The sequence below is a fragment of the Pelodiscus sinensis genome, chromosome 1 (genome assembly GCF_049634645.1).
Source record: "Pelodiscus sinensis isolate JC-2024 chromosome 1, ASM4963464v1, whole genome shotgun sequence".
Classification (NCBI taxonomy): domain Eukaryota; kingdom Metazoa; phylum Chordata; order Testudines; family Trionychidae; genus Pelodiscus; species Pelodiscus sinensis.
This window is the reverse complement of record NC_134711.1, coordinates 208578145-208590393: the sequence shown is the minus strand read 5'-3', so window position 1 is coordinate 208590393 and position 12249 is coordinate 208578145. Positions and strand designations below refer to the sequence as shown.

Here is a 12249-nt window from a genome sequence, read left to right as displayed (position 1 = left end):
GTGGAAGTGTTGGTAATGTTGCTAGACAATACTGACCTCCTGTTATTTGGCACCGATCAGGTCCTGAGGGTGCTTGACTAAAGAGGTTCAGACTGTACCTCTTTGCTACTCCACTATACTCAAGCCTCAAAACAGCTTCTGCTACTTGGGACTTCCTATAATACCTATCTGTACTTACCAGGTGCTACAGAAAACCCTAAGCATGTGTCTATATAGTAAGCAGGAGCCCATAGCAGAGAATCTCAGGGCCTGTCACTACAGATTCAGGCTTTATGGAGTTGGTATTATGGTGCTAAAAATAGCCACGTGAATGTTCAGACTGGGGCTCTGGAGCCCACCACTCCCCTTTCTAGGCTTCAGAGCCCACGTTTTAGCTCAAGCCTGAATGTCTACACAGCTATTTTTAGTAGTGTAGACCAAGCTCTGAGACCTGCTACCACATGATTTTGCTTGCTGTGTAAATGTACGCTAAGAGACCCTTACTTCTGCAGAAAGTATGGATCTCTGTTGCTAAACTGAGGCCTTATACCATTCTACCCAGTTTTGTCACCAAAAACTGCCTTCTGGCAACCAAACTGTGAGAGTGCACACACTACAATGCAACTTTTGTTGGGAAAAATGGCTGGTTTCGGCAACACAATAATTTAACTTTGAGAGAGTATGTCTACACTACCCCCCTAGTTCGAACTATGGGGGGCAATGTAGTCATACGGAGTTGCAAATGAAGCCCGGGATTTGAATTTCCCGGGCTTCATTTGCATAAAGCCGGCCGGCGCCATTTTTAAATGCCGGCTAGGTCGGACCCAGTGCCGCGGGGCTACACGCGGCACGGACTAGCTAGTTCGGATTAGGCTTCCTAATCCGAACTAGCTAGTCCGTGCCGCGCGTGGCAAGGGGTCCGACCTAGCCGGCATTTAAAAATGGCGCCGGCCGGCTTTATGCAAATGAAGCCCGGGAAATTCAAATCCCGGGCTTCATTTGCAACTCCATATGACTACACTACCCCCCCTAGTTCGAACTAGCGGGGTAGTGTAGACATACCCAGAGAGACTTTCGTTCTTTTCCCCTCTCTTTATTGTCAACAAAGAGCGAGTGTAGACACTGCCAGTTTGTTCTGTCATCAGAACTGGCTTCCGCCTGTATCCCACAGTGCCTGCCCTGCGGGTATGTGCTCCTCCCCTTTCAAAGCACCAGAAGGATCTCACAGCTGAAGCTCATCAGAGTACTGTGCTGCAACTTTCTGGCTCCAGAGTGTGAAACCCACCCGCTTGAATACAGCAAGTTAAAGTGCCTATGTAAACGGGGTCCTAGCAGAGCCTCTGTTGTTAGCTACTCCCCTCATGAAGGTAGTTTACATAGAGTGCTGAGAGCTCTTTGCCATGGCCACACTTCCACTTTAAAGCACTGCCAGCTGCGCTTTAGTTTCAGAAGTGAAGAGAAACCCTCAGCATGCTGCTGTTTGGGGAACAGAGAAAAATCACTGGAATGCTCCTGTTCTGCCCTGCACTAGAAATGCAGTGGCAAGCAGATTGCTATTATGGGGAGGGGGAAGAGGGTAGGAAGGAGAGGCCTCTACTCATGGGGGCGGGAGACCTGCTTGGGGAGAGAAGGGGTGCAAAGGAGGAGGGTGTGTGTGCACACCACCAATGAATGCTCCCCCTGCCCATATGGCAGTAATGGCCATGCTCCCTAGAGGGTGCAGCCTCACTCCGGGGAGTGTGGGTGTGCGGTCTAAGGGGTGTTGAGTGAGTGAGTGGAGGGGTCACGGGGCAAGAGGGGCTATAGGGGGCAGAGGTTAAAGGGTCAAAGGGCAGGTGAAGGGGTGGAGGTCAAAGGGTGTTAGGCACTGGGGAACAAGGGGCTGGGTTGGAGCTAGGAGTTAAGGGGGGAGGGTTGGGGCTGAGGGAGGGTAGAGGTCAAAGGGCAAGAAGGGGTGGGTTGCAGTGGGTCAGTGACTATACAGCCAGGTGCAGTGCAGCTTGTGCTTCTGTCTCAGGGGGCAGCTGGTGTGAGGGTGTCTGAGCAGGGTTGGGGGGCCTCAGAGCTTGTGGAACAGGCAGCTGCAGGGTCAGTGAGCCAGTATCAGGGTTTGGCACAACAGTCAGTCATGGGGTTTGTGGAGCAAGGGACACCGGGGGTAGTGGGGCAGAATCAGGGAGCATTGGGAGTGGTGGGGCAGGATCTGGAGAAATGGGTGGTTGTCAGTTTGAGTCAGGCAGGGGTCACTAGGACACAGTGTCAAGGTGGATAGTGACAGTGGATTCAGGACAGGCTCCAGGCAGGACAGAGGTGATTGACAAAAGGAAGTTGGCAGCAGGGAGTGTTGAAGTGGGAGACAATGGGCACTGGGGTGACAGGCTTGGCAAGAGAGACTTGTGAGGTAATGCAATTACTGGGCTATAGGAGATATCAGATGATTGGCTGGGCACGTTTAATAATACAGCGACACAGAGTACCGGGGTTGGCTGGATGAGGTCAGAGGGTTCAGGGATGGGAGGTAGAGAGATGTGCAGTGACAAGACTGGGTAAGCAGGTGAGAGGATTGGTAGACAGGTAACATTTTATTAGCAAGTAAGATGTTATCAGTCTGCCAAAAGTTTGGGAATGGGTTTGCTGGTCCGTGCTATAAAAAAGGTTGGGAACCACTGGCTTAGACTAGGGATATGAAGGACTAGTCGACTATGAAATGCCGGGCAGAGCCTGACACCGGACTCCCATGGCACTTCAAAGTGACAGCACCGCAAGGAGGCTGGGATCAGCTGATCTTGGGCTCCACGTGGAGCTGCCACTTTGGAACGCTGGGAGGAGCCGGATCCTGCGCTCCCACAGTGTTTCAAAGCAGCAGCGCTGCATGGAGCCCAGGTTCAGCGGGGGAACCCCCAGCTGATCCCAGGTTCCACGTGGCACTTTTGTCTTTAAAGTGTAGTAACAGCCCTAGGGCTGTTTCTACACGTCAAAGGAAGAGATGCTCTACCGACTAGTCGAACAGTCAATGCAAAAAGCATCGTCTATCCGATTAGTCAATTACCCGCAATTTAACATCCCTACTCTAGGCTGAGTACGTAAATTTTGTAGTGGTATTACTAAATATTAATGACCATTTTGCAAAGCATGATCCATCTAACAGGTTTTTGCATTTGTAATCTGAATATACATTTTCTGGTACATCGTAAAGGAAACTTTACAGAAATATGTTTCTGGTTTGCACAACTGAGGTGCTTATTATCATAATTCCACAGGTTAGAAATTCACATCTTAAAGATGAATTATTCTAAGTAAAATGTTATTTCTGGGACGTCACAAGTTCTCCAGTACAGAATCTGCAAGACACTCAGACTCCCTTCAGACAGAATCAAGACAGAATTATGAATTCCATGACAGATGTGTGTGTTGCTAATTGAACATATTTTAATATTATGTACATGCCTATTTATGTAAAACATTCCCTTAACTGTCAGCATGTGTGTAAAGGGGTTAGAAGGTGAGGGAGTGTAAAGTTTAATTTTCATGTCTACAACTTCCACATATAATGTAAACAATTTCAGTCTCACCTGCATTTGAAAAATTGTACTGATTATGGAAAGAGGGGAGTTATTCAAGTATATGTGAAAAGAAATAGGAGATAGATTTGTTGGCTGAACTCTAGAGGGCAATTAAATTCGTTAACTATATGATTCCTCATGGATGGCCCATTTAGATAATGTTCTGAGGGCTTTTTATTCCATCGCCTTGTTCTTCAAAAGATAGATTTATCAAGTGTTAAGTGAGGCAATTCAAAGAAAGCTTTCTATGTTCATGTAAGAATAAATTTCACAGTAAGAAGAGCTTAAATTCAGTCTTGGAACTCATTAGAATGTGGGGTGAATTGTGTCATCCAAATGTCCTAGCCAATATCCTATAATCTTCACATGCTACATTACAATTCTGCTCACAGCCAGAATAAAGTTAGTTAGGTGACATGAGGTGTCTGGTACTGGAAAGGACAACGTGCAGTGTGTGCATTCAGGTTAAAGAAGACACGTGATTACTAAGCCCCTCACATTTGGATATGTCAAGTTTAGTCTTTACAGGCGACAGAGATCTGACCAGACTGCAACAGATTTTTTTTTAAATAAATAAATTGTTGGCCATTTAAGTGACAGAGAAAAGAAAAGTAAATCTGGCCATATCCTCAGCAGAATAACAAATGCTGATTTGTTAGCTGCTCAGTCATTGAAAAAAATCCCTAGAAATAAATCATGGCAGCAGAAAACCTAGGTTTTATTGGTCTTTTCATCAAACTAAATCCTTAGGTAAATCACTTCAAATAAAATAAAATTAAATGACTTTGAGCATATCCTGATTCATTCTAAAGATTCTAAGGTAGTATTTTAGGACCCAGTCCTGATACTTAACCAAGAACATAACTTTTAGCAACTTAAATAGAGCAAGACCAAGTCCTTAGAAAAGGAGTTGGCAATAATTTTTGACCAGAGGCCACTTTAGAAATTTTTGAAGTGGCCCCAAGCCGCCCCGCGGGGCCTCAGGTGGAAGGGGCAGGGCCAAGACAATTTCTGCTTCCCCACCCGCATAACCTGATTGGTCTGGGGGTGGAGGATCATGCAAAGTCTCTGTCATCCCCCACCCCACTCTGAGAGAACTGCCAGCTGTTCTGAACAGCTGGTGGTTCCCTCTAGGTACCCATGCACCTGGCATTGGTAGAAGACTTTGCACGCTCCCTCCCTGCCCCCAGGTCACTCAGGGTCTTTGGGGTAGGGAGAGCATGTGAAATCTCTCGTTCCATGCCCCCACCCTGCCAGGGAGTGCCGCACTTAGAGTGCTTGGCAGTTGACTTAAGTGTCAAACCCCTTGCAAGGCAGGAGGAGACTTTGCGTACCTCCCTCTTCCTCCCCAGGCCCTGATTGACCTGGGGTGGGGTAACGTCAGGGCTACTATGGGCCGGATCAACCCGCTTGGTGGGCCGGATCTGGCCCGCGAAGGCCCAGATCCATTCTGTGGAGGCCCTTTTGTCCGACCCTGCCTTAGAACAAGGGCAGGCAATAATTTAGGCAGGGAGGCCACTTCAGAAATTTCTGAAATGGCCCCCTGGCCACCCCAGAAGGAGTAGGACCTCAGGTGGAAGGGGTGGGGTCAGGACACTTCTGTGCTTCCTAGCCCACAAACCCTGATTGGCCTGGGAACGGGAGGGTGGCAGGGCATTCACGGGCTGGATCAACCCACTTGGCAGGCCGGATCTGGCCCACGGATGCCCTTTTGCCCACCCCTGCCTTAGAAGGAGTAAGGACTGAACACTATGGATTCGGTTCAGCAACCACATCTGTATATGCAGAACCACTTGCAGGTTCTAAGCATTTGAACTTTTGTAACTGGTGCCCAATCTTACAAACTGATCTGTGTTCAAATGCCACTTGGTGAGGAGCATGCATATATTCCTTCAGGCAAAGCTCTGATGCAGATCAAATGACAACAAAATCATAAGAGGAAAAAAAAAATCTAAACTGACATAACACAAAGAACAGTAAAAACTTCTCTTTTGAATGGTTCTGAAAGGTGTGTACAAAGCAAATGAAAACTATGTGCCTACACAGTACATAAGAGTGACTTACTTCTCCCACCACTTCAATGATGTCACCAACTTTTAACTCCAGTTCATCTTCATTCTGGGGCATGTAACTGAAAGCCACCTGACATCGTCTCCTCCGATTTCTCTCCCCTAGACGGAGATGAAAAAATAGAGCAAATGTTTAGATGAAAACAAACAAAATGAAGCTCCTAGAAAAAGCAAACCAGCTACACAACCCCTGAACTGACTTCATGGGAGAACATCAAAGATGAAGCAGCATTTCACTATTATAAATAAGCACTGTTAAAAATTTTGAGTGTTTGCAATGCCTAATGAATGTGCCTAGAATCAATTTACAAAATACCAATAGAGAGGTATTACCACAGAGCATTCTTCTCCTTCCATCTATTATTGTTCTTGAATTTAATTTATACAACAGGATATTCAAGAAAGAATAAATTGTCATTCTTCTACTACAGACTGAATCTCTCTAGTCCAAAACTCTCTGGTCTGGAAACATCCATGGTGCAACATGATATCAGTTAGCCAGATGTCGGCTTATCATGGCTGTGGCCAAGTTTCCCTTGGTCCCATAAAGTTTGTTTACAGCCATCAGAGTCCTGGCTCTCAGTGTTCTGTGCTGTTATTTAGCTCTCATTTACCACTAAATGTCCTCTAGCAGCCCACTAAGCAATGGAAGTGTTGGTAATGCTGCTAGACCATACTGATCTCCCATGGTCTGGAAAATTCTCTGGTTCGGAACTGATCAGGTCCCAAGGGAGCCAGACTAGAGAAAGGTTAAACTTGTACTATCACTTTCTTCCTCCTCTTCTCTTTTTAATGCATCAGCCCATCAGTAGGTCCATCACATATATATTTATACTTGTGCACTAATCTAAATGTAGGGTATTGATTTAAATGCAGCCAGGTAAATGGCAAGACTGAGTTTTGGAATATTGCTTGCTAAACAAATACAGGCAGTCCCCGAGTTACGCGGATCCGACTTATGTCGGATCCGCACTTACAAACGGGGCTTTCTCTCCCTGGAGCTCGCAGGCAGCGGGACCGCCCAGAGCCCAGCGGTCCCACCATCTCGACCTCCGGGGCAAGAAAAGCTGCTCCCGGTGTCCCTAGTCTGCTGGAGACGGCCCCCAGCAGACCAGAGGCACCGGGAGCAAAGCGGCAGCAGCAGTGGAGTCCCGCGCCTCTGAGGCTTTGCCAGAGTAAAGCCTCAGAGGCGCGGCACCACGCCGCTGCTGCCGCTTTGCTCCGGGTGTCTTTGGTCTGCTGGGGACCGTCTCCAGCAGACCAGGGACACCCGGAGCAAAGCCGGGGAGGCGGAGGGGTCCTGCGCCTCTGAGGCTTTGCTGTAGCAAAGCCGGGGAGGCGCGGGATTCCGCCGCCGCTGCCGCTTTGCTCCCGGTGCCTCTGGTCTGCTGGGGACCGTCTCCAGCAGACCAGGGATACCTGGAGCAAAGCCGGGGAGGCGGAGGGGTCCCGCGCCTCTGAGGCTTTGCCAAAGCAAAGCCTCAGAGGCGCGGCACCCCACCGCTGTGGCTTTGCTCCCCGTGTCCCTGGTCTGCAGGGGGGGGGAGTGGCGCAGCTAGTGCCCCCCCCCAGCAGACCAGGGAAACGTGGAGCAAAGCCCCGGGCCTGTGGTAGAGCAGGTGGGGCGCTGCCGGTTGGTCCTGCAGCACCGCTCCTTGGTGCTACTGGACCAACCCGGCAGCACCCCAGCTGCTCTGCCCCAGGCGTCCCCAAATCAGCCGCTGCTGAAACTGACCAGTGGCGGACTTCAGGAAGCCCCTTCCTGGGGCTTCCTGGAATCAGCCGCTAATCAGTTTCAGCAGCAGCTGACTTGGGGATGCCTGGGGTTCTTAAGTTGAATCTGTATGTAAGTCAGAACTGGCGTCCAGATTCAGCCGCTGTTGAAATTGATCAGTTTCAGCAGCGGCTGAATCTGGACGCCAGTTCCGACTTACATACAGATTCAACTTAAGAACAAACCTACAGTCCCTATCTTGTACGTAACCCGGGGACTGCCTGTAGCCCAAATGTATTTTTATTTGGACATTTTTGTGAAAATATGAGGGAAAGAGAAAACTTTCTGTAATTTAATTGCTGAAACATCTCCTACCCAGCCTCATCTTGGTTAAAGAGCCACTTACCAAAACAAAGAATAGTAACAGCATTATGCATGGGGAGGGGGGGATCATGGAAGGAGAATAATAGAAACCAATTAAAACACAGCCCGCCCCCCCCCCCCCGTCATAAATAAGGACATTTCTTGTTCAGATTCCTTCCAATGTATGAACTATGCTATACTGTCAGTGCAGTTCTTCACCTCACAAGTAAGTTTTTTAAAAAATCATGAAACTGGCATGATGGGCACTCATTAATGGATCTCTAAGTTACCATGTTGATTCCTATCGGAGAGGAATGAATAAAGATATGGGCTGGCTTGCACACTACCTTCCACATCCTAATGACTCAACCAAACAACGGGTACTTAATAGAGGTGCAAATTTTTCTTGTAACTTGAACAATCTAATTCCCTGTTTCTCAACCTTTCTTTATAAAGTACCCCCTTTTAAAAATATATATATGTATCCCCTTTTTAAAAAAATGTATAAGTATCCCCAGTACCTACAATTTTCTGACACACAATTTTTTTTTCTACCATTGCAACACATTTGTTTAAACAACTTGTCCAGCTGGGTGGACAATGAAATTTTTGGGTATAAGAAGTACAAAAATAATAAAGCACTGTAAAAGTTAAAACAAAAATTCAGTTTTCTACAAATTTCAGTTGTGTTGACATACCCCTCCCCCCCCCCCCCCGACTTCTCTTGAGTACCCCTAAGGGTACTTGTACCACTGGTTGAGAAACACTGATTAATTCACTATTTTTTTCTCTCTTCCCCCACTCCCTTTCCTGATTTATTCTTGGATCTGGACTTTTAATAATCTAGTCATCTAAAGAATTGAGCTGTGCCCACGAAAGCTCATGATACCATCTACGTGTTTTGTTAGTCTTTAAGGTGCTACTACTAGACTATGTTGTTTTTTAAATTTTTCCACAAAAGTACTCATTAACAGTCCTAGAAATGCTCCTTAGGACAAATGGATGAGAAAAGTCAGATAATTGCTGATTCTCACCCCCCTCTCCCTGTCTGGAAAGCTGGTCTTTTAAAATGTAAAAGAAGCAGGGGCAGAGGCAAGGCCCATGCAGACAAACCTAGACAAATAGTCTGGTAGTATTTTAAAGACTAACAAAATATGTAGATGGTATTATGACTTTTGCGGGCACAACCCACTTCTTCAGATTACTTTTCACTAGAAGACTCAGCTGTTAAATTTTCCCATTCTGAGCTTTACGAGAAAGTTTCCCTTCCTTTTGAGGTATAATATGCATGGAAGATGACTACTGGAATTTTTGTAAAAAATATAAATATACATTTCATGCAGCTGACCTAACTATCTCAGTTCTTCTTTCATAAAAATATCAGTTTCTTTTTCTTCATTAGCACTAATAAAAGGTATTGTAACACACTAATGATTTTACTAAGGTGATTTCTGGGTTGTACCTTCAATAAGTGCATTCTACACAGAATGCTTTCAGGATTGTGCAAAAAATTGCAAATAAAAAACAGACTTTCTCTAATGATAAACATCCTCATTATATGAACATCAGCACTTATGAAGTGGTAGCTGTTGACTTGACTTAGGCACCAAGGTAATAATAGAGTTCCTTAATGCTTCTCTTTAGGCAAGGGTGGGCAAGTACCAGCCTGTGGGCCGGATTCAGTTCCACAGGATTAGCCCCAGATGGGCCAGCCCTATATTTACTTGCGCCTCCGCAGTTATGGGTACTTGCAGCTCCTGTGGCTGTGAATCACTGTTCCTGGTCAACAGAAGCTAGAGGAAGCCATGTCCCAGTCTACACAGCTTCCTGCAGCTTCCATTGACCAAGAACAGCGATCCATGGCGAAAGGGAGCTGCAATCACCCGTACCTGTGGAGATGCAAGCAAATACAGTAACAGTGGCCCACTGGGGCCAACCTTGGGGAACTGCTGCTGTTTTATTGGGAAAAAAATCCTCTACAATGTGGGAGGTCCTCTAATACTGTAATGCAAGTCCTAGTACAAAAGAAGGATGAGTGAAAAGGAAGCTCCTTCAATGCTGCAGTCCACAGTCCAGCAGAAAAAAAAAGATATACAAAACACAAAAGTCATAGATCGAAGAAGGAAAGATGTTCAGAAAAAAATCCTAGTGCCTTTAATAATTCTTCAACACAGTTTCAATGCATGATGTGTGCACTCTACAATGCAAGAGTGACAATGTGGAATAACGAAGGAGCTAAAAGTCCTATTGCCCAACATACTGTTTTGTCTACTGCTATTCTCTTACTCCAGCTCCTGTGGGAAAGGTAGAGGAAAAGAGGCAAATGTTCTGAGATCCATTTCATATCACAACAAAACTAGAAAAGTTAAAAATAAAATGATAATGAGTTTAACCCCACTGGCTTCAGTTCCATCGACAGCAGAGCTTTAGCAAATGGAAAATCCAAGAAAACTGCAGGTGGGGCAGAGGAGAATCTTAACAGTGAGAAATATGTTTTAAAATTTAGGAACAAACCTAGTTTGTTTCAAAAGCACAGAAAATGAACCAAGAGATGTGTGTTCTCTTCCCTGATCTCTTAGTTCTTGTGTGGTTTGGGTAAGTTCCATAAGGTACTTGGAGCTCAATTTCCCCATTTATAAATAGGGATAATTGTATATCTTCCCTCCCCAATATATTGTGAGCCCAACTTGACATTTATAAAACTCTGAGATCCCAAAATCTTAACAGAAATGCAAAGTATTATAACTATGGGGATCATGAACTTACAGTTCCTCTCAGACACATTCACAGAAGTTATACAGTACATTAAGGCATGAAAGCATCATGATACCAAAGAAGAAAGATCAACCCACAGCACTCAATATTCCCAACTGTTCAAAGTTCCTGAAAAAACATCATAAGTACCCTTAAATTAGTCTCTGGGTCTCTCACCTCTTTCTCTCCCTGGATCTCTCTCTAAAGAAATATCTAAATGGAAAACAGCAAAGAACAGAAGGTGAGAGACAGTATCATCCAGTTCCACTTTCTTCTAATGCAACTGTTAACAGAAACTGCAGTTCTCACTATTCAAAAATACAAAAGTATACCAAGATGCTGCACTTAGAGTTATGGTGGCAGAAAAACAGATAATATATTTTATTTTTTTAAATAGTAGAAGATCACATAATTAAACTCTATATTATAAGGCATATGCACAAAGGAACACAACTAAGAATGAGGTTGCAACCTCAATCGCAATTGGTAGAGCAGAATGTTTAATCATGTAATTCCAATATTCTCAGCACAAGTCTTCACTCTGGATTTATAAGTAAGTGCACGTCATAGTAAACCTATTCACAAATAGAAATCTATTTATCAGGATACCTATCAGAAATGTTTAATAAAATGCATAGTATAATTATAGCTAGGGTCTAGGACAGGAAGCCAAAATATGAACATTTAAAAATAGCTAATTAAAATAATGTGCACAATGATGTTTATAACTTGGCACACAGAGCCACTAGAAATGTTGCCTAGTCTCATAATAGCCTACAAAATGGACTACCGCCCAGCATGCTCAAAAATTCCATTATTTTAATTGCTGTGCATTATGAACAAGTAACAAGAATGACACTTTATAAATTAATTATATTGAGTAGTACTGGATTCAACTAAACATTATTCACTATTTATTAAATCAAATTTTCATTACAATTATGATAGATTGAAGAGAAAAGGTCAGTTTTACTTAGCTTTTCTTAAGGGTCCAATATGGACAGAAATAGATTTAAAAAAAATCAAAACATGAATATTTAAATTGAATAAACTATAGATTTTTAAATGAACCTATTTAAAATTAAATTTGAAATTATCACAACCTTATTAAGGCCAAATTTTATTATAGTCTATTAGAATAATTTAAAAAATAATATTAAACAGCTCCTCTTTACAACCAAGCTTTGAAGAAACAAACCATTGAGGTACCAGAAGTCACTGATTAAGCATTTGCAAAACGGGTTTGTTGAAATGCTAAATCTGCTTTTGATATCGGTGTCCTCCTCTGCGAATGTAGAGAGGATGTTTTATTTTATTTCAGTTTGTTTAACTCAGCTCACTCAACTAGTTAAATTCAAAGCTCTAATTGGGAGCTGAAAAAAAACCCCATAACTCCCCCCCCCCCCTTTAATCTATAAATAAAAAAAAAAAAAAAAAAAATCAGACAAGCAAGGATGAGATCTAATAGTTCTAAAATCTTGAAGTATAATGATCACAAGCAACCAGTTCAATTTACTAACATACATATAATTAAGTCCTTTGTTTAATAATTGTTAGCTTTAAAGACAAAATACGTGTTGATCGTTTTTTTTAATTATCCAACACATAAGGGAGTTTTAACTAATTTAAGAAACGTTAAAAGCTGTTCATGTTTTTTAATTAAATTTTAATCTAACAAAGCTTGGCACAGCCTATATGGATCTTTATCTAAAGTCTATAGATGTCAATGAAAGACTCACTTTGATTTCGGTTAGTGGAGGAGGGAAATTGCCATAGACTTCAAAGGAAACAAGACAAGACCCAGACA

The 12249-nt window shown here is 43.9% G+C and overlaps 1 protein-coding gene across 7 annotated transcripts in view; it reads right to left on the bottom strand.

The window, feature by feature from the left end:
• The window catches only part of SH3KBP1 (SH3 domain containing kinase binding protein 1), a 328394-nt gene that overhangs the window by 164038 nt on the left and 152107 nt on the right, over positions 1-12249 (bottom strand). For 4 of the 7 annotated variants that reach the window (XM_075913646.1, XM_075913595.1, XM_075913630.1 and 1 more), the window contains one exon: positions 5607-5713. In XM_075913646.1, coding sequence (XP_075769761.1) covers positions 5607-5713 — 107 coding nt within the window. Of the gene's footprint in view, positions 1-5606; positions 5714-10619; positions 10656-12249 lie in introns of all 7 variants that reach the window. The other 3 variants (XM_075913587.1, XM_075913614.1, XM_075913604.1) reach the window with 1 other exon arrangement.